The sequence below is a fragment of the Acinonyx jubatus genome, chromosome C1 (genome assembly GCF_027475565.1).
Source record: "Acinonyx jubatus isolate Ajub_Pintada_27869175 chromosome C1, VMU_Ajub_asm_v1.0, whole genome shotgun sequence".
NCBI lineage: Eukaryota > Metazoa > Chordata > Mammalia > Carnivora > Felidae > Acinonyx > Acinonyx jubatus.
In genome coordinates this window covers 3,761,513-3,788,666 of record NC_069381.1, presented here as the reverse complement: position 1 = coordinate 3,788,666, position 27,154 = coordinate 3,761,513, and the positions used below count along the sequence as shown (strand labels likewise).

Genomic DNA, 27,154 nt, shown 5'->3' with positions numbered 1-27,154 from the left:
GTGGGGTGAGGGGGAAGGACAGGGACGGGGTGGGGGGGGGAGGAGGGGATGAGAGGGAGGAGGAGGGAGGGGCAATGCCCTGTCTGCCTGTCATCCCTTCTGAGTGGTGTCTCGTGTCCCTCAGATCACTTCTGTTTTCTTTCCTGGGGAAACGCTTTCGTAAGACATGTAGTTCACATCTTTATGACCAAGGTCAGGAAAACCACTTGCTAGATCTCTCGGCCTTCCTGGACGCCCCTGTCCGTGGCTCGATTATTAATTACTTTTAAATTGTGGTGAAATAGACACGACACAGAATTTACTATTCTGACCCTCTTCAGGTGTGCAGTTCGGTAGCGTTAAGCACATTCTCGTGGTTGTGCAGCCGCCACCACCACCATCCACATCCAGAACCTTCTCATCGGCCCAACCTGAAGCCCTGTCCCCACTAAATACACACTCCCCATATCCCCTCCCCCAGCCCCTGGCCACCACCGTTCTTTCTGTCCCTGAATTTGACTCCTCTAAGGTCTTCCTAGAAGTGGAATCATCAGGATTCCACTTCTGTGACCAGCTTATTTCGCTTGGCATCGTGTCCTCAAGGGTCATCGTGTTGAATCACATTTTGGGATTTCCTTCCCTTTTTAAGGCTGAATAATATTCCATTGCACGGATGGACCACGTTGTGTTCATCCATTTACCTTTGGATGGACACCTGGGTCGTTCCACCTTTTGGCTGTTGTGCCTAATGCTGTTATGAACGTGGTGTGCAGTGGGTTGGTAATCTTTGAATGCTGGAATCCACGTGGAAGCCTCAGGACTCCGTCTTGGTGTGATTTAGAAGTAGGTTCTCCAGCGGTGGATTTGGGACAACCCCTTCATGCCTCGGAGATCACTGCAGAGATGTGCTCTGCTCTGGGGTCCTGCTGACGGGCCTTGACCTGGGCCTCATGCTCCTTCTGGGTACTTCCAGGGGCTTTTAGTCCGGCTGCGTGAGGAATCCAGGAGAAGGGACCACCCCAGTTCTTTCCCGCCCGCATGGCAGAACCTCTTGTCCTGGGTGGTCTGGCTCCTTGTTCTGGCCCAGGGAGAGCAGGATGGGGCGTGAGTGTGAGTTGTGATGTGCCGAGTTTTGACTTAGAACAGTGACTCTCAAGAACCCAAAGAAAAGGTGTAGTTCAGCTCCAGTATGAGAATGTTTCCAGTAACGGTGTCCCTGCACGTGGCTTGGTGTTCAGGTCCGTGCTGGGATGCAGACGTTGTTATCTGAGTTCATGAGTTTCTTGGATGGGTCCGTGGGGGTCATCTCATCACGAGGTCACTGTTTTTCCTGAGAAGAGATAACGATGCGTGAAAAACGATAAATTAACTATGAACAGAAGCAAGTCCTAGGACTGGTCCCGGCTTTGGGTCTGCCGTGGCTCACTGAGCTTCAACCCCCCACCCCCCAGCCCCATATGGGAAGTCTTACCGCCCTCTGTAATCCTCTTGTGTCCCCTCGAGAGGGAGGAGGGGACAGACAGGGAGACAGAAAATGCCACAGGGTCTCTGCTGTCGAGATTGAAAGCAACGTGACAACCTGCATCTGCTTGGAGACCCTGGCCCCGTCGGTCACGGAGGGCCCTGTAAGTGCCGCTGTGCCGTGTGCTGATGTCAAGAACCTAGGTGCACACCTGCCGTAGAGTCCCTTACATAAGTCTTACCCGACCTGGGGTTCTGGGAAAGCAGCCTTTCGTTGGGGCCCGAGGCGGCTCCATCACTTTGAGACTTGCCAGCGGGTGTCAGCAGAGCTGCAGGGAAAACCTGGCAATACCCACAGCTCATCGGGGGCCTGTGTCTGTGTCACTACGGCTGGGGCAAGAGGGCAGCTCCAACGGCCCTGGGTCTGTTCTCAGTATCTCGTGGCAGTCCGAGGGGTCGGGGGGCCGCTACAGAGTCCTCCAAGGTCGTGTCTTCTGAAGGGATCTGAACCCCAGTGGCTTCCCATTTGCCCCCTTCATGTGGGCAGCCAGCTGGTCACTGGGGCACTTACCGGATGCAGGCGGTGCCTGTGAAATTGCAAAACTGATGACAGTTTAGGTTGTTGTTTTCTTAAAAATTTATTTATTTTGAGAGAGAGAGAGAGAGCGCTTGTACACAAGTGAGTGAGGGAGGGACAGAGAGAGGGAGAGAGAGAGTCCTAAGCAGTCTCCACGCTGTCAGCACGGAGCCCAATCTCGAGCCACAGGGCTCGATCTCGTGACCCTGAGGCCATGACCTGACCTGAGATCGAGAGTCCAGTGCTTACCCAACTGAGCCCCCCGGGCGCCTCTGTGTCATATTTAAAAACCAATGACCAGGATGGGGTGCCTGGGTGGCTCAGTCGGTGGAACGTCCAACTTCGGCTCAGGTCATGATCTCCCGGTCTGTGAGTACGAGCCCCGCGTCGGGCTCTGTGCTGACAGCTCGGAGCCTGGAGCCTGCTTCGGATTCTGTCTGTCTCTCTCTCTCTGCCCCTCCTGCTCCTGCTCTGTCTCTCTCTCTCTGTCAAAAATAAATAACATTAAAAAAATTTAAAAAATAAAAAATAAAAACCAATGACCAGGGACTGTGGAGTGGAGCCTGAATATGCTTGGGTGGGCAGGCAGGCACATTCCCCCTTCTCGGGGAGAAAGGACCAGAATGCAGCTTCTCACCAAGGCCCCCGGTGACCACCTGAGACTCTGAGAAAGGAAACCCGTTGTGCTCAACCTTTGCCTCACGTGCAGGATGCCAGGTTGAAAATCTAGCTCACGGCCTTGCGGCCCTCAGCTTGCGTCCTGACAGCGGTTACGGTCTGTGTTATAAATCCTGCCCAGGGTCTTCTGGGCTTTTGTGACTCAGTCTTGGAAAAGGGTTTCTTTGCTGGGTGACGTTTCATCACCCTGAAAGGGCCAAGGCAGGGACTGGGACCGGCTTCCGTGGCGGAGTTCACGTGCAGTTTGCAGCCGGTCTGACTTTATTTTGCTGTCATGGGGGGACGTGGATATTTGTTTGCTTGGGAAATGCCACAGTACAGGAGGATTGAGACTTGTTCAACGGAAATTTTTATTGAGGTCATTCCAGATTCACATGTGGTTTTAACAAATAATGCAGGGAGAGTCCGTGTGTCCTTTGCCCAGTGTGCCCCAAATTGTCGCACGACGTCACGACCAGGATATGGCGACACAGTCAGCGACCTTCTCCCCGTTTCCCTAGTTTGACTCCCCGCTTTGTGTGAGGACTGACTTTTGAAGAGTGGTTTTCAGCCTGGGAGGGACTGGAAACGACAGGTCTTAATTGTGGTTGTTCTGGTGGCTCCTCGTCACTCCCCGGAAGAAAGGCAGGCCTTCCCTTCGAGGGACGCTTTCAGAATCTGTGCAGATTAGCAGGTGCTGTCGGTCTGTCGTTTCTTCTCTGCAACTAGGAAATCCATGCAGCCTCCCTCGCTCTGTCTTCTGTTCTTTGCTTGGTTCTGACCTTTCCCTTGCTTCTGTGTGGCAGGCCTGGACAGCCGCATCAGCACCAGGCTGACTGTTCACGTGCCCCTGAAAGCTGCCGCTTGCAAGGAGAGCCCCCACACCCTGGCTTCCAGCGAGTCTCTGCCCTGGGGCTCCTTGGCCTGCTCTCGTGGCCACAGAGCTGTGAGCCGGTCACGGGCCCGGTGCCGTGTGGCTGCCTCTCTCGGCGTGGGAGGTGGTCTCTGGAGATGGGTTTGGGAGAGGGCTCGGGTCGCTCATCCGGCCCTGGAGCAGATGCAGAGCTTTGCATAAAGTGGCTGAGTGCAGTGGAAGCTGGTCATCAATGTAAGCGGGAAGCCCGTTTTCTAGAACTGGGCCCGAAGGCCACGGGCCCACGCCAGGACGGAATGGAGTCCTGAGCGAGGCTTCCTCGCCAGGTGCTCAGGGAGGTGTGGGGGTCCTGGGCCCACGTCCCATGGTGCTTCTAGCTGGAGGAAAGCGGAGGGCCTCCCGCTCCCCCCACACCCAGCCAGCTGCCACCACGGCAGCGTCTGGAGCAGAGCACTTGACCATGGACCTCTGCCAGGGGCTCAGTGGGAGTGAGCTGTGACTCGGCGGCATCTGGGCGGGGGGATGGGGGGGGTGGGGCGGCGGCATCTGGGCTGGGGGGGGCGGGGCCTCTGGGGAGACCTGTGTGGAAGTCACAGAGGTGGTCTGGATGCCGTGAGTCCCGGGAATGTGTGCGTGGCAGGGAGGCCGAGGAAGACTGCCGCTGAGGTGTCCCTGCTGCGTGCGCCTCCCCCATGGCCGTCCTCACAGTGAGCCTTCGTCCTCCCTGACCCGCAGACCAGTGGCTCTCTGACCCCTTCATCCGCTCTGAACACCCGCTTTGGTGATCTGCCTCCCACCTTTCCTTCCTCACTGCCTTCCTCCTTCGTCCCTCCCTTTGGTTTCACTGAGTGGCCGCTCTGTACTGGGAAGGCCCTGCCCCGCCCTCCTGCGTGCCCGCTCCTGTAGACATGCCCCGCAAGCGGCCTTTTCCCGCGGACCCTCCCTCGGCTGCCACATGGTGGCCTGCTCTGGTTGGTGTCCCCACTCAGGAATGCCCTGAGGTGCTCCTTAAGGATGCACCGCCCCCTGACCTGCTGATGGTGCATTTCAGCAGACGGCATCCAGGCACCTCAGCGGCTGCGGGGTTCTTCTCCCAGGCTCCCAGACCACTCAGATCCTTGTGAGGAGGGGATTCGGCTTCTGGATTGCCCCATGTGAGCGCGGGGCGCGGGTGGGCAGGGGTGGTGCCAGCAGAGCAGGCTCCTGCCCTGTGTGAGCTCCAGTTTTAACACGACAAAGGTAGTCTTCCTTCCGGCCTCAGTCCCCAGGGAACCGCCCCAGAGAAAACCACCGCCCCCAGTGTGGTGTGCACCTTTATACCTTTTCTGGCCACCGATGCTCTGGTTTGTCTGGGATTCAGGAAGGCTCACTGGGTGCATCTGTGTGCACAGGCCCTGAGCAGGGGTGAGGGCACGGCGCGCGCCTCTTAGTGGAGTGCTCATGTCTTGGGTGGATTTCAGCAGGGGCAGACCCCACGCCTCACCACGGCCATCGGAGGCAGCAGGTGTTGTAGAAGCGCCACGTCTCAGCCTCCTTTCTTCCCGTTGCCTCTCTTGCAGTGCTGTTCGTGTGGTAGGGTGCGTTCTGATGAATCCAGTATCCTTCCAGGAGAGCTGTGTCCCCGGGAGGTTGTGGACCCTGTTGGGACCTCGTGGGGAGCTCCTTGGGCACCTGGGGGTGTTTCCGAGCACCTCCCCAAAGGATGTCACTAGGAGGGAATTCTTGCTTGTTCAGCACCTGTAACCCCCATTTTCTCGGCAGTGCGTGCGTGGGAATCCCTGAGGGAAATGGGTCTGTTTCCCATAGGAGCAGTGCTATTTTGGGGAAATAGATTTGTACCCAAAGGCTTGGCAACAGACACATGAAAGCTAGGCCCAGTTACAGAGCATGGGGGCCAAGAGCTGCCCCTGGGGAGGTCGGCTCTGCCGAGGCTCCATCCATCCTGGCCGCTGAGGTGGGTGGTGCACTGAGCAAGTACATACAGACGGTGGTGTTGGAGCCGTCCAGTGGGGCCGACAGACCTTGGTGAGCGTGGCTCCACTCCTGGCCGTGGGGTGAGCCCTGAGTTTCCTCACCTCTCCCAGTCTCTGCTGCTGCGTTTTCTCCATAAAATGGGGGACATTCTTGGGACCTGTCCCGGAGATGCCTTTGGGAGCAGATGACCGAGCTGGTGGAGCCCAGTGCCAAGGACTTGGAAAGGGCTCAGCCCAGGACCTCTTGTCCTTTCTCCATGGGACACTGTCCTCTGCTGTGGCCGCCCTGGGGCTGCCTTCTGCGGTACAGCATCCGGGGAGGACTGCTTTGCTGAGAGCCCTTCTCTGGAGCCTGTGCCTTTCACAAGACATGGCCCGGGGACAGCTTGCCGGATGCCAGCCAGCCCTGCCTCCCGGGTCCTTCAGGCTGTAGAAGGTTCTATGTGGCCAGTGCAGATACGGCTCTTCAGCCTGGTGTCCTGATGGAAGAGGTATCCTTCCTCCCTCCTCCCCCCCTTCTGTGCCTGGGACGCTCTTCCTCACTGTGAGACCAGGGTCATGGCTCTTATTTTTTTTTTTTAATCTATTTTTAATGTTTATATATTTTTGAGAGAGAGAGAGAGAGCGCGAGCGAGCATGAGCGGGGGAGGGGCAGTGTGAGGGAGGCACAGAATCTGAAGCAGGCTCCAGGCTCTGAGCTGTCAGCACAGAGCCTGACACGGGGCTTGAACTCATGAACTGTGAGATCGTGACCTGAGTCGAAGTTGGACACTCAACCGACTGAGCCACCTAGGCGCCCCGGGTCATGGCTCTTCTTGTTGTCGCTGATGGCTCTTGTCATGGGGAGGCTGTGCAGAGCCTGCTTCCTGCTGGACCGGGTCCTTTCCAGAAGCGCTGGGCCCTGCCCCCTTCCTAACACCCGGGGCTCGCCCCCGCTGCCGCGCTGTCACCCCTAGAGCTGTGGTACCAGAAGGACTCATCCCAGGGGAGATCTGTCTGGGAAATGGCCCGCGCCCCCCACCGATTTAGTTCATTTCAGTTTACGTACGTGGGCGATTGGCGAGGGGGAGCGGGTTCACCGCGGGATGGGCCGTGGCGGCAGCACACAGCGTGAGTCTGCCCGTCCGTCTGTGCTGCCGGCCCGTCTCTGCAAGGGCTGGCTTCCGCCAGCGCCCCAAGTTCTGCCTGAGTCCACCGCTCCCAGCACTCCCCGCCCTGGTTACTCACGGATTCTGCATTTGCGAATCCACTCGTTCCCTGAAGTCCTCACGGTACTTGCCTGGCCCTTCGTGGACATGTGCTCAGCAGCTTGAGTATTTGAGTCTCCCTCATGCACGTTCCTGTGAGTGGGGTGGCCTCGGGCCAGTCACTTAGCTGTCCAAGCCCCGTTTGCCTTTGTAAGATAAAGAGAATAGACTCTTCCCGGGATGAGCCGTGCTGAGGCTTTAAGATGACAGTCTGGGAGATACGTACACATATGTGTGCGCCCTTTCCCAGGAGCCCGTGACTCCAAGCTCGTGGCTCCTCTCCAGGGCACAGCGTTGACGTATTAGCTCGGTCCCCACAGCGCCGTCCTGCAGTGGGCACTGCCACCTTGCTTTCGCAGCTGAGGAGGCTGAGGGTTAGAACTGGGGTTCACACCCGGGCCCCGGCCCCGGCCCCGGAGCGCACGTAACCTCCCCGCTACCCTCCCTGGTTCCAGGAGGCGCACAGTTCATTCTGACTGCCGGGAAGACACACGAGCCCTCCCCGGAGGGCGGTGGCGTCGGCCCAGGGAAATGGAGACCCCGCCGCCAGCCTGTCCTCTTCCTGCTGACGGGCCCTGGTTTGGTGACCGTCCCCTGTGCTTCGCAGGGCCCAGCCCGTCCCCGTCTGCTGCGTCTCGGATGTGGCTCCGCGCCTGCTGTGGCCTGCTGGTGGCCTGCTGGTGGCCGGCCTGTCCTTGGTCTGTTGTCGCCATCGCGGTGTTACGTTGGGCCCTGGAGCTGTTGTGTCGCTGCCGGTGTGCCTCTCCACCCTGTTCTTCTGTCTCCTGCCGAGCCGCTTGGCTGTCGTGCTCTGAGCGACCACTGCACGCGTGGCTCTGTCCTGGCTGTGATGCCCCTGGTCCTGGGCCAAGGTTTTGCGTTTGGTTGCAGCCTGCAGACAGTGGGCTGTCTTTCCACGGTCAGTGGTGCTTTTGGAACCCCGGAAGGACCTGTGGCCCGGGGGCTGCCCAGGAGTAGCTCGGGGAGAAGCGGGTCGTGGTGGGCGGGCCCCGGGGCTTCCCCTTTGTGTTTCTGCAGAAACAAGGCTTAGCACTTGGGAGAGGCGGGCACCGAGGGCATGTTATTCTCCGCACTTAGAAGGTGACCGGCAGGCTGTGTCGTGCGGTGTGGCTGCTCCCTTCCTCCCTGCCCGCGGGCCGTGTCGTGCAGGGTGACGGCGCCCTTCTTCATTGCTGGCACAGGATCATCAGGCGGGAGGGCGCTGGGCACAGCTGGTTGTCCCCCTGCCCCAGGGTGCCTCGGGCCAGTGACCAGAGCCCAGGTCGGGGGCAGGGGGAAGTGGTCCCACTGCATTAAGGCCAGTAGTGGGGGGTCTCACCGGGAGCTTGAGGGCCACTGTGCCCCCTTGGAGCCCTCAAGACTGGCCCCTGTCTCTGGCCAGCTGTGTTGGCCGACAGTTCAGCCACAGTCAAGAGCGGAGGGATTGTTCGGTGACCCGCGAAGGAGTTGCTTGTGCTCCGAGGCAGCATGCGTGTGCGGGCAACGTGTTCCTTCTGGTGACTGTGGGAGAAGGGTGCCGGCCGTGTGCTGAGCGTGCCACCAGGGCCGCTAGAGGACTGAGCCTGTTTGCCCACCGTGTGGGCGAGTGACTAACGTGCCCTTGCTCTCTACTTGACGGGAAGCGTGGAGCCTATAAAAAGAACGAGATAACAGACTCGCTTTTACGTTGTCCTCCTTTTCCTCAACTTCCTGCTGCGTCCGCGTGCTCGCTTCCCGGGCTGTGTCGCCGCTGGTGCTCTGCTCGTTCACCTGCGCCACCTGCCCGGGTCCAACTGGCCAGGGATCGGTCCCGGCTCCTCCTTTCTCTGCCTCCGGAGGGCCGTGGCCTCCCTGCCTCGTCTTCTGTGAAATCCTGCGTGAGCAATCCCGTGTGGCCCGTCGGCCTGTGTGGGGGGAGGCCCTGGGGCTGTGGTTTCTGCTCCTCGGGGCCAGGCTGTGCAAACATGTGGTTCTTCCTCCTCTGACGGAAGGTCTCCATTCAGGACGTGCCTCAGACACTTGCTGGACCATTTCGAGAAAGGTTGGACTCTAAAGAAAAATCGTGGGGAAGTCGCTATGGCATGAGATTTGCCACGTGAGCAGCTTAAAACGTGTACTTTTGTGGCATTAAGTACATTCACGTTGCCGTGTACCCACCCCCACCATCCACGGCCAGAACTTCCTTGTCTACACTCTCCACCCCCACCCCCTAGCCCCTGGCGCCCACCCTTCTGCGTTCTGTCTCCGACTTTGACTGTTTCTGGTACTTCGCGTGACTGGAATCACCCAGGATTCGCCCTTTTTGTGACTGTCTTATTTCATTTAGCATAACATCTTCAAGGGTCATCCGTGTGTCAGAATTTCCTTCCCTCTGAAGGCTGGAGAATATTCCACGTGTGGGTTGACCACGTTTTTCTTATCCGTTCATCTGCTGTTGGACGCTGGGTTATTTTTACCTTCTGGCCATTGTGAGTAATTATACTTGCACTTTTAATGGGTTCTGACTCATCAACCGACCGGCTTCAGATGCTCCTTTTTAAGTTACAAAGGAATGCAGAAAATTTCTCAGAAGCATCAAATCTGATGCGTGTTTGTGACGGGGAAGGTGTAGAAAAACCGTAAAGAAGGAAATGGAATAATCTGCGACTACTGCCCCCAGGTATCTGTGTCCTTGTACGTGCATAGATTTTTAAGAAAAACTGGCACTAAAGGGTCTGATGCACAATTTTATGTGGATTATTTTCACCTACGATGCTATGATTGCTTTTCAGTCATCAAGTCATCCTTGGTGATATGAGTTCGTTCTCATTTTAAATGGACACACAGTAGTTTATTCAGCATCCCCCACTAGTGAGTGCTAGGTAGTTTCTTATTTTTTTTCTGTTATAAATCAGGTTTCATGAGTATTCTCGCACATAAAGCTTTGCTTCTACATTTGATTAATTTTGCTGAATAGGATGAAAAAGTGGAATCACCGAGGCCGAAGGTGGCTGTGGATATTTTTAAGGGTCTTGGTACACGCGGGGGCAACGACGGGGTCCCTCTGGCTGTGCTGATTGACCTTCTGCAGGACGTCGGGGGGATCTCACTGCGCTCTCCTCCGCCAGTCTCACATCGATTGTTTTCGTTCTCTGACTTCGGAATCGGCTCTGAAAGTCTGACTTTGCACCTTAATTCTTACTTGTAGAAGCTCGGGAAGAGACAAAGAGGGCGGCAGGGCAGGAAGATCGAATGCAGGGATTGGGGCCATGGTGCCAGAGCCTGGGCTGTGGGCTCGTGGGGAAGCAGTGGGCTTGGCCTTTGTCCTGCTGCCCTGGTCTTTGCGCCACAGCCCAGAGGGGAGGGCTCTGCACAGATCTGACTGCGCCCCTTGAGGCCGAGGGTTTATGCACCTGTTCTGAGCCGGGCACCGAGCTAGATGCCAGGATCCACCGTCCCCTTCTGTCCTCACGGAGCTCCTAGTCTGGGGCTTCCTGACCAGGACAGGGGCTCTTGCCTGGTGGTGCCAGCCCAGACAGTGTTTTTGCTTGTTGCTTAATGTGCTCGTGAGTATTTCTGCATGTTTCCAAATGGTTCAAGGTAAATGTACAAAAATAAGAAACGGCATCGTTGGCTGGGTTCTTGCTAGAGAGGAAGTCAGTGACAAAGGGAAACCAAACCGAAAGGAACAGTGTTAGCCTGCATTCTGTAGTCTGCGTTCTTTGGATTGCTGAATTATCGTGTGTCTGGAGGAGGGTGGAGGGAGAATTTGGGCCGTAAATGAAATCTGGGTTTGTTGAATCAGCTTGGTGTCTCCGTGTGAACGGAGGTGGGTTCTGATTCGGTCTGAGTGCCGTGCCCGTGGTCTCTCCTTGCTCGGAGGGCGGGCACCACGGCCTGGCCCTCAGTGGGGGAGAGCCCTGGACCCCCTCGTGGCCTCCCCGCGGATACTCTACACGAGCCCCCTCATTGTTTTCAGGGGACGCCCTCCGAAAGCCTCGCCTTCAGAAGTCTGTCACGTGGGACTTGGATGATTTGTTCTTCACGCTCTATCCTTCCCTGGAGAAATTTGAGGAAGAGCTTCTGGAACTCCTCATCAGTGATCGCTTCCGGGAGGTACTGTCTTCCATCAGGGAACTTTATCTGATCAGCAGAGACGCGGGCAGGGCAGGGCAGAGATGGGGATGCTGCCGGCCTCTGATGCCACCAGGGTGGACGGCTCAGCCCCTGATGACACGGTCCCGTGTGCTCCCTCTTTGTGGCTGAAGAGGGACATCTAGCCTGTCGTCTTAACTTTGGTGTGACAAAGGTGTTGTTACCGTAAGCTGCTAACGTTGGTTTTGTTATATCTTAAAACAGTCTTCATTTAAAAATAAATTAAACCTCCAAATGAGCATAGGGAAACCAGTAAAACATTCTGCACTTACAAAGGCCGTTTTCGAGATTCTTGGCTCATTCCAAGGAGAAGGCTAGAAATCTGTCATTTTATCCCAGTGGAGCCGTGTTCTGTGAACGGGGCTTCCTCTCACAGTGTCCAGTTCCACCTGCCCGTGTGACACATTCCCATAAACTCCGGGCAGTCACGGGCCATAGCTCGTCCCTACGGTGACCTTTGGACACGTAGCTCACGTTCCTGGACATTCTGTGTCCAGACCCTCACGTGGCTCCTCTCAGGCTTCAGGTCTCTGTGCGAACCCAGCTGTCCTGACCGGCCACCTGAGCGTGCTGCTGAGGCCGCGGCCCCTCCCGCCCCCTGGCTCATTTCTCCGGGTGCCTGGCTCTCCCCGAGAGCACCCGGTCTCCTTACCTGTCCGCTCCTCTGTCGTCGTCCCCTCGGTGGGGTATTTGCACCCGGAGGACAGGGACTTGGCTGGTTCGCCGCTGCAGCCGAGGTGCGTCACACCGTGCCGTCCCGTCACGGACCTTCAGTCTTCACGTGCCGTGACGGTGGGTGATGCCACCAGCGGGTGCCCCCCCGGCACTCTGTGGCAGTATGTCACGCATGGGTGAGACGGACTCTGTGCTCACTACCCGTTCTCGAAAAGGCCGCTCCCTGTGACGTGTCGTATGACACGGAAACGCAAGCAGAGAACAGGGTGGAACCGTAGCAGCGCACATTTTCTTGCTGTGGTTCCCTCTGTGTTCTTGCTGCTCAGAGTGGATTGCGTGAGGGGAGAGCTGCTTTAGGAACATCAGCATTGAATTCTATGTGTTCCCATAAATATCACTTTTTTATGTGGTTTACTGCTTTGTATTTTTGTTCCTACCCAACTGGTAGCTGGTCTCTTATCTCCATCGCTTTATTTTCATTACTCATAGGCTGAGTTTAGGTCTGTTCAGCTTGATTAATGGGCAGTGAAGAAAACTTGAAAATTCAGGGACCGTTCTGCAACAATCACACAATTTAATAAACAGTAATAGCCTGGAGGACTATCCTTGCTCATTTGTTAAAGTGCCTGTACATTTTTTGTTAAGATGAAACACTTTAATATCCAGCGATCACTTTGGGGCAGAGTCCATGTTTATTGGTTTATGACTTCCCACGTAAACATGCTCCCTGTTCCTGCTGCCCCCTGTGCCCAAGTCTCCGGTGTCTGAGTGTCGGGGAGGGCGGAGGCGCCTCGGGGGCGGTGGGCTCCTGCACCCTGGGGCCTGGGTCCCTGCTTGCTTGTTTGGTGCGCCTTGAGAATTGAGCTCCGCCATGGAAGCCTGAGCAAGAGTTCAACGATTCGGGCGTCTTCGGGGAGGTGGTGTCGGGGTGCATTGCTCCCAGAAGGCTGTCCTTGTGAGAAAAGCTGAAACTACCTAGAAAATGGCCTAGGGCCAGTAGTTTCAATGGCCTTATTTGCCTGTCATTTGCTTGGACTCCTGTTCACTCAGCACCATCTGATCTGCAAACTCCTGCAACTTCTGTTGAACGTTCTTCTCTCTGCTTGCCCCTGCCCCGGGAGCTTCTGCCCGCCCGCGCAGGGACTTACTCTGTCTCCTGCGTGCTTTCCTAGGAGGGCATTCCGCGGGACGGCGGCACGCTGGAGATCCTGGAGCGGCGCCTGTGCGTGGGTGTGCACAACGGTCTGGGCTTCGTGCAGAGGCCGCAGGTCGTGGTGCTGGTGCCCGAGATGGACGTGGCCTTGACGCGCTCTGCCAGTTTCAGCAGGAAAGTTGGCTCTTCTTCAAAGGCCAGGTATTCTTCCTGGGGATGTGAGGTCTGGTCCTGCGGAGGTAGGAGGTATGAGTGTGCATGTAACCCGGGATCAGAGTGAAATGCAATTTGTTTTTGCACGAGAAGTGTGCACCGCCCGCCTGGGGTTCTTCCTGGCTGACTTTGTTTTGTCTTGGCGACTTGTACCCATCAGGAGCAGACCTCAGTGTTATAAGCTTGGGAAAAATCCTGCTTTGTGCTATTAGAGATGCCTCCCGCTATGGCTGCTTAGGGTCTGAGGAGACCCTGGCACGCTTTCCCCCAGCTGTGCCTGTGATCCATTTCTCCCATGATGGAGAACCAGCAGGCAGGACAGTCTGCATCCCGTTGAGTCCTGTGCCTCCCAGGTCAGAACCTGAGACCTCTCCGAGGAGTGCCGCGTGGGAATCCGGGCAGAGGCGGGCGCCCTGGAGGACGAGCCTCCCTGGAGACCCGGCCGTACCGTTCCGTCCTCCTCACATACGCTCTGGCAATTTGGAAATTGTTGTTTAGGTGTTGACTGAGGCACCTGAAAAGGCTCTGATTTGGGAACTGCCTTGGGGGCCGGACACACAGAAGAGCCCAGTGGCCTTGCTGGGAGGGGGGGGACTCTGCACCAGCAGCGCCCGGCGCCCAGGTGGGTGCAGGGCAGCGGGGCACAGCCTGACGTGCCTCTGCCCTGTTCTTGACCCAGCTCTGGAAACCAGGCTCTAGTTTTAAGAAGCCGCCTCCGACTCCGTGAGCTGGTCCGTCACCCTGCGTTCGCCATCGTCTTTCAGCTGGAGTACGTGTTCAACAGCCCTTCAGGGGCAGACGGCAAGGTGAGAACCCGGCCCTGGGCTCCGTGCCCCGAGAGTCAACAAAGTCGCCACTAATGTTGTTTCTGTTAAGAGCAGCGTAATATTAGCAGTGTGGGTGACAGGTGTAGATCACGATCGTGAGCCTAGAAAACACTTCTCCCTAGTGATCGCTTTGTCACTGTCATTTCCCGTCTCTGTGGTGATAGGACGCTCTGCCAGCCGGTGGTAATAAAGAGTGCAACAGGTGGGCATGACCACAGCGTTAATTCACAATTACCAGATTGATACTTATTTTGGAAACTGAGTTCATCTTAATGTATTTTTCATATGATATTAAGTGTAGTAAAGCTTGAATCTGGACAAGTGATAAATGTCTTACAGTGACTTGATAATGTGCTTATCTCATAACTAAGAGCAAAGATTTGTAGGGTTCAGTTGGAAGAAATACGGTTGACCCTTGAGCAACACAGGATCCACTTCTAACAGGTGTTTTTTGGTAAATACAGTTGAGTACTGTAAGTGTATTTTTTTCTTATGATTTTCTTTTTTTTGTTACGATTTTCTTAATGACATTTTTTTTTTCTCCAGCCGATTTTACTGTAAGAATACAGCATATAATACGTACATATACAAAACATGTGTTAATCGACTGTTTCTGTTATTGGTAAGGCTTTTGGTCAGCTGTAGGCTTTTGACAGTTATGTTTTTGGAGAGTCAAAAGTCCCACGCAGGTTTTTGACCATGTGGGGGTCGGTACCCACACCCCTGCCTTATTCAGAGGTCACGGTATAGCATATAGACATCATTTACATCATGGAGGTCGATTCTTTGGAAAACCCAGATCATGCCACACTTAAGATTCCGGTTTCCGTTTGAAAAAGCAAGTTATCAATTTAACAAGTAGGTCAAAAACAAAACCAGGATGACCGGGTACCTTCCATGGTGGCCGGTCTGAGGAGCAGGACGGAGCATGGCCCCCGGGGTGCGCCTTAGGAAGGGGAGCGGGGTGCTGAGCGGAGGGGCGGTTGTATCTTCTCATGTTCTCTGGCAGCAGTGAGCTGACCTCTCTGCCATCCACACCTCAGATCAGCATAATCGCGAGTCCTGATCAGATGAGCAAATCTGGAGGCGGGTGTTCTGATTGTAGCTGGACACACGGTCACACTGTGTCCTTCCCAGGTTGCTTTTCTTTATTACCAGGAACTGTATCTAAGATGCAGCCGTGTGTGAGCGTGCCTAGCTGCCTGGGGTGGGCATCCTGGGCTTGGGTGGGGGGGGGCTCTGTGGGGAGGGAGGGCCTTCTGGGGCTGGAACCCCAGAGCTGCCCTTGGGAGGACGTGGGTGGTGGTGGGAGATGCGGCGCCCTCCGTGTCCCATTTACGTAGATGGTGTCCCGCCAGAATGTTGACTGTGGTCATACCACGTAATGATGTAACATACGGTGTCGCATACAGTGTCGATTTGCTTGCGATTACAAAGCACCTAAGCAGGAAGGGATGTGTCTCACGTGACACTTTATTATTTTGTTAACTCTTCATGGAAATGCTTAACCCGTGGCAGGTGGTGGGGTGTGGCCCGGGTGGGTGGGGGGGACAGGCCGCAGCCAGCTCGCCCTGGGACCCTCTCTGGGCCGTCGTGGGGCACACTCTTCACTTGCGTTCCACCTGTAGGTCTCCCCTTCCTTCCCTGAGTTAGAGCTTCGTATGGCGGATGCTTCAGACACGAACCGAGGCAGACGGCGACCAGTGAAACGAACCGGGTGGCCCAGTGGTGTTACACCTGTGTGCACTGCCCTCTGCTGTCTGCACTGACTCCCACAGTCCGTTTTGATTTATTTTCAAGCAAAATCCAGTCACGACCTGCTTTCATTACTGTGAACGTCGTGGCACGTACGTTTCTTTTCTCCCTTTAACCCTTTCGTTGTGGAAGATTTCAAATACGATGGCAGAGAGAAGCCTGTAGTGGACCCAGAAGTAACCTGCTCACGGCCAGATGCGTAGGTTCCAGACAGCCCATCGCTGCCTCTCTGAACGGTTCGGTACGTGTCTCCCAACAGTGGGGCTTAAAAACACCGCTGCAAAACCGTCGACGCGCCTAAACGCCTAAAACGGGTTTCTCCAGCATCACCCGATCGATGCCCAGGCAGCCCGCGTGCACATTCTTTGCCTCCTTTCCTGAATCGGAACTGGCAGAGCCAGAAAGCTAACTGTACTTTTCTTTGGAAAACAGTTTCTGAAGCAGGTCTTCCTGCACGACTGGGGCAGCCACGGTCGTCTCCCTCACGGATGCTGCCTTTCGTGCTGCGACCTGTTGTCAGGATGGCCTGGCCGCGTCCCTTAACCCCGTGTTCCGTTACTCCTCCCGCTTTGGACCGGGAGCTACGGGCCTCAGTCTCCTGAGGCGCTTTGTGAGACGGGTCACTTTTACCTGGTTTATCTGGATGGGGAGACACCATCTGGGCTGGCGTGTGTCCAGCTTACACCCAGTCACCTGTGTCTGAGAGAAGTTTTTGGTCCTGAGTGTTTTGTTCGGTCACTAAAAACAAACTAGAGAAATGGTTTTGAGAAGACACGCCCCTTGGTGGCGGTCCGCTGTGGGGCTTTCGCATCTTGTGTTTAGCCAGCACAGCTGAAGCCTGGGTGGTTTGTCTTGGGCTGGCGGTGAAGAGCCGGAGGGGTACTTGTTCCCACCAGACAGCTTCCTTCCCAGGAATTTGAGTGCGTAGGGACAGTGTGCCCGCACGGGGCGGCGCGTTTTGGAACGCTGGCAGCTGCGGGAGTGTGGGCTCCATCAGCGTTTGCCGAGAAAGCAGACTTCCCAGGACCTGAGAGACAGACACAGAACGAAGGCAGCCGTAAAAACAGTCGGGCCCAAGGTCCTCTGTTGCATTTTTATGTCAGAAGTGCCAGCCCCCACGGGCTGCCAGGGATCAAAACAGCCCTTCTTTTTGGAGTCACATGGCAGAATACCTCCCGGATGTCTAGAAGGGGAAGGTGAGCTGGTCTGTTATTTACGTGTTTGCTGGTATTCTCTGGACAAGACAAGTCCCTGTAACAAAGATCTGGGTGCTCGCCAGGTGCCTGGGATTCCTCAGAGCCGAACATTTTGACGATCTGTATCGGGCGTGTGCGAATCATGCCTTGATTTATTCTGAAATGATGTGAATTTGCACTTGTAGAACTTGGAAATAGAGGCGTCTTGAGGGTTTCCTGGAAATGTTTCAGGATAACCTGGCTCGTCCCTTGCAGCGAGCCGGGTGTCCCAGCATCACCATGGCGCCCTCCATATGGCGTAGCCACACCTCCACCTGCTCAACCTGGGCCTCTGCCCTCCATCTGCCCCGAGTGCCCACTGTGTGTGTGGGGGGGGGGGGAGGGGCGCCCGCCGAGTGCGCCCTGTGTGTGCGGCGGAGGGGGAGATGGGCGGGGGGAGCGCTGAATGAGGGGATCTGCTGCCGGCTCTTCTGTTTTGTCCTGAATGTTGGGGTTCCCTCGGGGCTTTAAGAAAGATACCCACTCACTTATCTTTTGAAAATTGTTTGTTTGGTTTGTCTTTTTAAAAAATATTTCACTGAGAAATTCACAAGGCCTAAAAGAATGTTAAAGTGTACAGTTCAGTGGTATTCTGACTTGTATTTTTTAATGTCTTTTTTCTCTTGTAGTAAAAATACACAACATAAACTTGGCCATCTTCACTGGTTTTAAGTGCTGTGGTTTGGTGGCATTAAGCATGTTCACACTCTTGGGCAGTGGTCACCCCCATCCATCCCCAGAACCCTTCACCTCTTGTAAAGCTGAAACCCCGGCCCCAGGAAGTACTATCTCCTCCTTGGCCCCACTCTCCAGCCCCGGGCACCACCATATGCTTTCTGTCTTTATGACTTTGACAACCCTGGGGACCTCATGTATGTGGAATCATTCAGTATTTGTACTTCGTGACTGGTCTCCTTCACTCGGCATAATGTCCTCACGGCTCATCCATGTTGCTGCATGTTGGAGAATTTCCTTCCTTCTTATGGCTGAAGGACGGCTATCCCACATTTTACTGATCCAGCCATCTGTTGAGGGGCCTGGGTGGCTGCTCTCTTTTAGACATTGTGAATAATGCTAATACGAACATGGGAATACCCATGTCTCTTCGAGACCCTACCCTCCTTTCAATTCCTTTGGGTGTATACCCAGAAGCAGAATTACTGAAGTGTGTGGAAATTCTACTTTTAATTTTTTGAGGAACCCCTACACTTTTCCACATCGGTTGCACCACGTTACATTCCCCGCCGACAGTGCAACAGTGCTTGAGGGCTCTGGTTTCACCACACCCTCGCCAGCACTCATAGTTTTCATGAGGTGGTGTCTCTCTGTGGTTTTGATTCGCATTTTCCTGATGGTCAGTGATGCTGAACAGATATCTTCTCACATGCTTGTGGGCCTGTATTTTCGTTGGAGGATGTCTGTTCAAGCCCATTGCCCATTTCTGAGTCCGGTGGTCTCTTGTATTGTTGCGGGGTTTAGGAGTTCTCTCCGTGTTCTGGGTGTTAATCTTTTATCAGGTAATGGTGTTTGCAAATTTGTGTTTTCATTTTACTGTTGGTTGGCTTTTCCAGCTAATAAATAAAGCTGCTCTAAGCATTCTTGGGCAAGTCTTTGTGGACGTATGTTTTCATTTCTTTTTGGTGAATGCCGCGGAACAGAGTTCTGGGTCCTAGGTAGATACAGGTTACCTTTCCAAGCAATGCCTGTTTTTCCAAAGTGGTTGTGCCAGTGCTGTTTGGGAATTACAGTTGTTCCACATCCTCACCAGCTTCTGGTTTCATCTTTTTAATTTCAGCCTTTCTAGTGGGCATTAATTTGCCTTTCCTTGGTCACCAGCGATGAGTCCTGTTCCTGTGTTGGTTGGCCATTCTAATCGTCCTTTGTGAAGTGGCTGTTCCATTGTTTAGGATTATGTGTCTTTTTTATTATTGGGTAGATAGGAGTCTGTCTGATGTATTTTTGCTAAAAGTCTTCTGTCACATACACAGATTGTGAATATGTTCTCACAGTCTGTCACTTGCCTTTCCGTATTCTTAACACTGGTCTTGGGGAAAAAAGGCATAGTAGGACTTTATGTAATTTCTTTAAAAACTTTTTCTTTGGATGCTAAAGAAAATCACAGTCTCCATATGTGCCTTGGTCCCTACTGTTGGAACACAGAACGTTGGATATCCCAGAATGACTGTGCATTTCAGCACACCGGGAGAAGGTGGGCTTGGACGGTGGCAGCCTCTGTACCCACCCACGCCAGCCCACTTAGTTCCATGCTAGAGAAGATACTCTCCTTTGGTCGTCCCTTAAACAGATCAGGAATGTGCTCTAAACCTGTTGGCCTGCTACGAAACTCTTCGTAGATTTTTCTTGTAAATTACGTTTCTATCATTGGTGCTTAGGAAAGCAAATTTCATACATGTTTCATTTACTCTGTAGAGCAATACTGCTTTGCATTTGTCTCAAACTTCTTTCTTTTTTAACTATCCATGGGCTAAGCCTTCATGCTCAAACAATAAAGCGTTCAAATACAAAAGAAAAAAAACCCATTTTATCTGGACATGATTTTAAGCTTACAGACAAGTTACAGAAGTACCAGGAATATTAGTCCACTCTTAACCCAGATTCACCTGTTCTCATTTGCCACACTTGCTTTATTTCATGATTTTATTTTTATAGGACAGTCTCCCTTCTTTAAGAAACATTTTGAAGTGAGTGTTCCTTGTGTTAGATTTGGTGGTGTTTCCTCCTGATGGAGTCGGCTTCTGCATCCCTGCCGGAACACTGCAGAGGGGTAGGGGTGCGGTGTGTCCCTCAGGGTCCCACGGCAGAGATGCAGGAGGTCCCTCCCATCTCATTGGCCTAGTTAGTTTCTTTTTTAAGATTTTATTATTTTTTATTTTCTAATGTTTTAATTTTTTTTTGAGAGAGAGAGAGAGAGAGATAAAACGAGTTGGGGGGGGGGCGGGCAGAGATAGAGGGAGATGCAACCCGAAGCAGGTTCCAAGCTCTGAGCTGTCAGCACAGAGCCCGACCCAGGGCTCAAACTCATGAACCTCGAGATCATGACCTGAGCTAAAGTTGGACACTCAACCGGCTGAGCCACCCAGGCGCCTCTAAGATTTTGGTTTTTTTTTAATTTTCAAAAAATGTTTATTTTGAGAGAGAGAAAGAGTGTGTACATGAGTGAGGGAGGGGCAGAGAGAGAGAGAGAGAGAGAGAGAGAGAGAGTCCTAAGCAGGTTCCAAGCTGTCAGCACAGAACCCAGTGTGGGGCTCAGTCTCATAAACAGTGAGATCATGACCTGAGCTGAAATCAGCAGCCTGACGCCCAACTGACTGAGCCACCCAGGCGCCCTTAAAGATTTTTTTTTTTTAAGTAATCTCTACCCCCAATGTGGGGCTTGAACCCACGACCCCGAGATCAAGGGTTGTGCACTCAACCGACTGAGCACCCCGGCATCCCTGGTCAGGTCTTGTGTGATGTCCCCACTGGGCAGTTGCTGTCTTCCTCCTTGCAGCTGAGAAGCAATCTGTGGGGAGACCTTCATGCTACACAGACCTCCGCCCCTCATCTAGCCGTGAGGGTTTCCAGCTCCCTATGGGGATGGACTCACGGACACCTTTAAAAAAAACCCCAGAAGCCGAAAGCTGCCGTCCCTGATTATTTTGGTGCTCAAGGTGTCCCAGAGTGTCCACGGTGCCTTCGGGCTGTGTCCTTGTGACGTCCTCCATCACGTTCTGTCTCTCAGTTTCCTACTTCCTGGCATAACGAGAGGCCCCAGGCTCACCTTGCGTCCTCCCTGTTCCAGCCCCGGAATCAGCCATTTCTGTGAGGGGCTGTGGTTTCCCGTCCCTGCCGCCTGCTTTTTTTTTTTTTTTAAAGAATTTTTTTTTAATGCTTATTTATTTTTGAGAGAGAGAGTAGGGAGAGCGGCAGAGAGAGAGGGAGACACAGAGGCCGAAGCAGGCTCCAGACTCTGAGCTGTCGGCACAGAGCCCATTGCAGGGCTCGAACTCACAGACCGCGAGATCACGACCTGAGCCGAAGTTGGATGCTTAACCGACTGAGCCACCCAGGTGCCCCTAAAACATAGCTTTTAAACAGTTGAACAGTTGCTTATTATGTTTATTGATAGGTACTTGATTTCTGTGCTGCTGTTGTAAATAGGGCCTTTTCCTCCATTGATGGCACCTTCTCGCTTACCACTGTGGGTGTTTTTTTTCTGGAGAGTCATTTACAAACTTATCAGCGGTTCCCATGACTCTTACCCTATACCACACACTGGTTTTAAAATTGCACTGTATTTTGAGGTGAGTCCCACTGTAAGGAGTACGCAGAGGGCTCCGTGTCCCTCTCCCACCGTCCCCAGGGAGAAGCCTGTCTCTGGACAAGCAGAAGCTGTGTTGTCACATCCCCTGGTTGGCTTTTCCTTCGGGTGTGACGCCTGGCGAGTGCTCTCTTGGACCGTCTGCAGCTTCGTCAGCCCCTCGTCCTTCCCTGTCCCCCCTCCCCCTCCCACTGGGAGGAGCTCACTTCTTCCCCCGATGCTGACTCTGGAAGAGAGCTGCCTTCTCTCGAGGCCCCTGGGGGTCCCCTCACCCAGGGATGAGCCCTGGCCTCCCGTGCACCCCTTCCCTGGAGCAGTGGCTGTTTCAAAGCATGCAGTCCCCTGTTGACCTGTGGGGGGGGGGGGCTGGCCCTGAGAGGTGGAGGGGCTGTGCCCACAGGAAGGCATGCCAGGCCGCCAAGCCTGGGCCCTGCCATCCATGGGCCCAGTGCGAGGAGGGGGCGGGAAGAAGAACAAGGCAAGGGGCCGGTTCTCCCGCAGACACGTGCAAAGGCGGCTGGCTGGGGACTCGGTGTCCAGAGGGTCCAGGCACAGCTCCGGGCTTAGGGCCGTTTCACCTTTGCTTCTTTCCTTCACTGTCAAGTGACACCTTTTTTGCAGAGAGGTCCAAAGCGTTATGATCCCTTTAGTCAGCATGAAGACTTGTCCCAGGTTATGGAACTTTCTTAAAACCACGGTCCTGTTGATTTTCACTGCTCACGTGTATGTTCGGAAATGATTCCTTTATTCCACAGAATGAAATGAATATGTTGCCTGTCGAAGACTCCTATGCTTCTAAGTGATGTATACTGCGTCCTACAAGGGGAGACTAAGTGACTTTCACTCTGTGTTGTTGGGTTTCCTCTTCCACCGTGAATGCGTGTGAAGGAAATTAGCCTGCAGCCACTGCCAAGCTCACCTCACTGTCTGTCAGATTTGCAAAGGGCTTTGGCATCTAAACGATCCGTTTTTGGAAGCACGACTCCGGGCCGGTGACACCTGTTGTGCGAGCCTGTGCTTTGCCCGGTGGGCGTCAGCCAGGCTCTGGGTGTCTGTCTGCCTCCCGACTCCTCACCTCCGGTGGCCTTGTGCAGTCTGCCTCCGGGATCAAGGACTTGGCGTCCTTTGAGGAGAATGCCGGGAAGAGAGCAACTTACAGGCGGCCTTGCTCCTTGTCGGGCTCTGGCTGCTCCCGTGTGCCCCTCTGGAGGCCGTTCCCTGGTCCCTGCCACCTGCGTTGGTGGGGGGCGTTCTCGGGGCACAGCCCACCTGCTCTCAGCCCAGGGCCCGGCCTCTCGCCCCTCCTTCAGCTGTGATGTCTCTCTGGTCTCGTTTCTTCTGGCTTCCTTGTCCCTCTGTGATGTGGCTGACACTGGGGACACCGGGAGGCACTTTGACACACATTTGTTTCCTCATTCCGGTTCACCCAAGCATGTCCCCCGACAGGCGCTGCTGTCACCCCTATGGTGTGGCCAGGCCCTGAGTCTGGTGCTGGCCAGGAGCCTGGGGCAGGAAGAGAAAGGTCTCCCCGAAATGCTGGAGAAAATCACCCTCATGAAATAACGTGAACTTTTTACCTGCCTCTAGATGACTTTCAAGTTGGTCTGAGGACGGAAGCCAAGGGGACTTTGCTCATTTCCTGGGGCGGCCGGCCCAAATTGCCACCAACTGTGTGTGTCTCAAAGTGATTGACATTTATTCTCTCACGGTCTGGAGGCCTCGGATTTAAAGTCAGTTGCACTGGGCCGAAGCCAGTGCAGGCAGGGCGGCGGCCTTCCCTTCGGAGGCTGCGGGGGAGGGTCCTTCCCGCCTCTTCCGGGTTGGTGGCTGCTGGTGGCCCTTATCTGATGGCGCAGCTCCTGCCTTCACCTGCACACAGCCTTCCCTCTGTGCGTCCCCCTCTGTCTCTCTGTCTGTCCTGCTTTGTAAGGATGCTTGTCATTGGATTTAGGGTCCAGCTGGATAATCCAGATCTCCTGATCTCATAATAATTAATTCCATGGGCATGGACCCTTTTTCCAAATAAGGTCACAGTCACAACGCTCAGGGCTTAGGATGTGAACGTGTGTTTTTGAGGCCACCGTCGAGCCTACCTCAGGGAGCCCAGAGTGCGGCATTCCTGGGGTCAGGTGTCTGTTTTCTGTCTGTTTGGGCTTTGCCTGGTGAGTGTTGGCGTGGCTCTTCTGTTCCACGACAAACCTGGCTCACATTCCAAGTGTGTTCCTTTGGCCTCCCGTATGTTGTTTGCTGTTACAACTAAAAGTCTTAGTGGGAGCAATGTGATGTATTTTTTTTTCTTCTTTTCATGAAGTCAAACCTGATTGGACAGGATAAGACGTTCTACAGTAACCAATCTTCTCTCGACCACTAGAATTCACCGACAGGAGGAGCCTTGTCATGTTGGCCAGCTAAATAGCTGCTCTCACTCTGCCCACCTGCTTGGATGCACCTGACCTTCTCCTCAGAGCCTGGGGCTGGGGCTGGGGGGATTTGAGGGACGTGGGGTGGGGGAGGTTCCTGCCCGCAGCTGTCACCCTGGCCTGGTGAGAGGGAGCACAGGCTAATAAATGGCAATTGAATTGCCATCGAGCCCTAATTGTCGCAGAAATCTTTGCAAAGGAGCGCTCAGTGACTTGCTAACTGTCTCCTCTCGTCGGAGCTGTTGGAGACACGAGCGAGGGAAGCTGGATACTCTGTGCAGAGGAGAGCTCTGTCGATCGAGGACTGGGAAACCAAAGGAACCATGAAATTGGAAGATTGCATATCAGAATCACCTAATTTGAAAGATTAAACCACAAGGACTTGCACAGAGAGCATGAAAAGTTGGCCACATATTTCATTTTATTTTTGATCCCATAATAAACTGGATTTTATAGATGACTGTTTAGAAAAGTAGTCTAGAAATGATTGGGTCTGTGTAGTTTTTATAGTGGCTGTTTTTGCCGGTACATGTATAGTCACTTTTTAAAAATATTTTAAAAATTTTTAATGTTTATTTCTGAGAGAGACAGAGTGTGAGTGGGGGAGGGGCAGAAAGAGAGGTGGAGACCCAGAATCCAAAGCAGACTCCAGGCTCCGAGCTGTCAGCACAGAGCCTCGAACTCACAAACCGTGAGTGAGATCATGACCGAGCTGAAGTCGGACGCCCAACCGACTGAGCCACCCAGGCGCCCCAATAATTTTGTTTTTAAAGGGCAGTGGATTTATAGTTGCTTGGTGCTGGTTTGTGTCCCTGTCATCGGCTAACGGGATGGGGAGCCGCAGGCATCGTCTTCATATTCGACACGCGTTGGAAGTGTCACACAGGGTCATGTGCTTAGGCTTCTCGCTTTGCTGGTTCCTTGTACTTCCAGGATGTGAGTGTTTTTCTCGTTGATCTGGCGGGGACCCAAATCCCCGGTCACCCCTGTAGCCAGGGCAGAGGTGGTGGTAGCCCAGCTGTTATCTGAAGTTTGGCTCCGTTAAAGGGTCAGAACGGGCCCCCCTGAAGTGAGGTCGGTCCCCTAACGATGGGCCTCAGGAAGAGATTAATTCAAGACCAGACGCTGACTCTGGACATTTATCCCCACGTGACTGAGGGAAACAGCAGGAAGGAAGAGCCTCTGGCAAAGGAACAGTCTGGAGAGACTGACTGAGGAGACGAATGTGCTTCCTTTTCCATGTTGGGTGCTGTTTGCACCTACGCTCGGCTATGGTGTGGCCTCGCTGACTGTCGAGCCATCCGCATGGGGCTCCAGCCAGAGTCCTTTTGTGCGTGTGTGACCTTGGACCCGAGCACAGTCGACTCCTGGCCAGGACAAGGGCGTGGCAGCTGACCCGTGTCCAGCAAGTAGGCGGGGTCTGCTGGGAGCCCCAGCCGTTCTGCTGGACGCAGCCCGTGTCAGCGGGCGCCTTGGCCCTCCTCTCCTTGGGGACGATGTCCTTCACCATCACAGATGGGGCGTGGGCTTCGGTTCCTTTCCAAGAGTGTGAGGCCCCCTCCATGCAGGCTGTCCGCCCTCCCTGTCACCGTGGCCCGAACCGGGCTGCCTGGGTTAGCGCGTGCGGCTGGTGGTCTAGAGCGTCGGAGGCCCTCGGCTCCCTCGGCTGCCCAGGGACCACATGGCACCACCGTCCTCATGCCAGACGGGCGCAGGTGGCGCTCTGCTGCCTCTGAGGACAGCGTCAGGAGGTGGGGTGCTGTGCTCGTGCTCCAGTTACTGCCCGCCACCTTCGGGGTTTGCTCCTCCCATGTCACCAGCCGGGCCTGGAGTCGGGGCAGAGGAGGTGTGGCTGCGGCCCGGGTCTGGACTGTGTCACTGTGACCCTGGTTAGGGCCGCTGTGCTCTTGGGCCGGAAGGGCCCTCCTGGGCTCCCAGTCTGACCTCCTTGCCAGTGTCCCGTGGCCCCTGGTCGAGAATTTGCCTTCCTGGGCTCCTGATGTGCTGCCTCCCAGGGAGCCTGCGGCGTCCGCCTGTCGGGCTCGGTCAGAGCCGGAGTTCCTGACCTTGCCTTCTGCCTTGCATCACTGCCCAGCTGATGAGGGGTTTTCCCACCCGCCCGGGGCCTGGAATGTGGTTTTATTCTTACTTCTCAGTGAATGGATGAAAGTGTGCCATTGAAACACTGCTGACTCAAGCCCTCGAACCACATTGGAGAAAATGAGTCTTCCCTAACCCTAGGTTTTCCTTAGTGTCCTCACTGGTTTCACTTGGCCAGTGATAGAGAAAGCAGGAGAAGGACCTGGCTGGTTTCCCAGGTACACAGAGCCGCATGGATGAAACGTGCCATTCATTCTGAGCTGGGACTTAGCTGCAGAAACTGTGTGTAAATAATCCTGGTTTGAATTCCCATGTGTGTTCCTCATTATCTTACAAAGTTTCCTATCACGAACACAAGTGTCACTCCTGGTGTTTTCCTAATGGATTTGTGCAGACGTGGGCGAGGTACAGCCTGTTTACAAACCTGCAGAAAGAGCCTTATGGGACCAGGAAAGGTCAGAAGGATGATGTCGGTCTTTGAAAGAAAAGCCGCCGCTGCTTTGAGCCAGAAAGGGAGACCTGGACGGAGGAGGGTGCTGGTTAGCTTGAGGGGGGCTCCTCAAGGTGGGCGGCTGCTTCCCTGTCCCCCGAGCTTCTGTGTTGTGCTCTCCTCCTGCTACACAGGCCCCTCTTGCACGGTCCCTGCCTGGCGGCCCTGCTCCCTGGTGTTTGCCAGCCGGTTTGCTGGTAACTCACACACCGCTGTGCTTTGTCTCCCTTCCAGGCAACGTCGGTCACCTCTCTGTCCAGCGTGGCATGCATGCACATGGTCCGCTGGGCTGTGTGGAACCCTTTGCCGGAAGCCGGCTCCGGAAAGGTGGTCTTACCTCTGCAGGGTGGGATCCGGCCCAACCCATCGCACCGTCTGGTCTATAAAGTGCCCCCAGCCTGCATGAGCTCCAAAGAGGTAAATTGTTGAGGTGCTTTTGTAAGTATGAGTCCTGGCTCGTAAGCTTTTAGCAAGCTCATATGTTTTCAGAACCAGAAATTGACAGATCTGTTTGTGGATGTGTCATGAGCACAGTGTCTCGTGTCACGGATATGCCCTTAAAAGACAGGTGTGACTGCTGAGTCACAGTTGGCTGCGAACTCACTGAGGCTGGTTTCACCTCGGGGCTTATGATGTGCTGTTCACACATCAGTCTCGCAGGGTGGCCTGTGACCCTTATTTGTACACTCTGTGTAACAAGATCCACTTCTGTGCTCTCCGTGTCTTTTTTTTTTTTTTTTAAATGTTTCTTTATTTTTGAGGGAGAAACAGACAGAGTGTGAGCAGGGGAGGGGCAGAGAGAGAGGGAGACACAGAATCTGAAACGGGCTCCAGGCTCCGAGCCGTCAGCACAGAGCCCGACGCGGGGCTCGAACTCACAAACCGTGAGATCGTGACCTGAGCCGACGTCAGCCGCTTCACCGACTGAGCCACCCAGGCGCCCCTGTCCATGCCTTTTTATTTTTTTATTTAAAAAAAATTTTTTTTAACATTTATTTATTTTTGAGACAGAGACAGACAGAGCATGAATGGGGGAGGGTCAGAGAGAGGGAGACACAGAATC

At 54.4% G+C, this 27,154-nt stretch overlaps 1 protein-coding gene across 6 annotated transcripts in view; it reads left to right on the top strand.

Annotated features, from left to right (window-relative positions):
• Window positions 1–27,154, top strand: part of NPHP4 (nephrocystin 4) — a 111,824-nt gene that overhangs the window by 29,337 nt on the left and 55,333 nt on the right. For all 6 annotated transcript variants that reach the window (XM_027060605.2, XM_027060603.2, XM_027060606.2 and 3 more), the window contains 4 exons: window positions 10,727–10,863; window positions 12,750–12,931; window positions 13,623–13,749; window positions 26,326–26,508. In XM_027060605.2, the coding sequence (XP_026916406.1) occupies window positions 10,727–10,863; window positions 12,750–12,931; window positions 13,623–13,749; window positions 26,326–26,508 (629 nt within the window). The remainder of the gene's footprint in view (window positions 1–10,726; window positions 10,864–12,749; window positions 12,932–13,622; window positions 13,750–26,325; window positions 26,509–27,154) is intronic.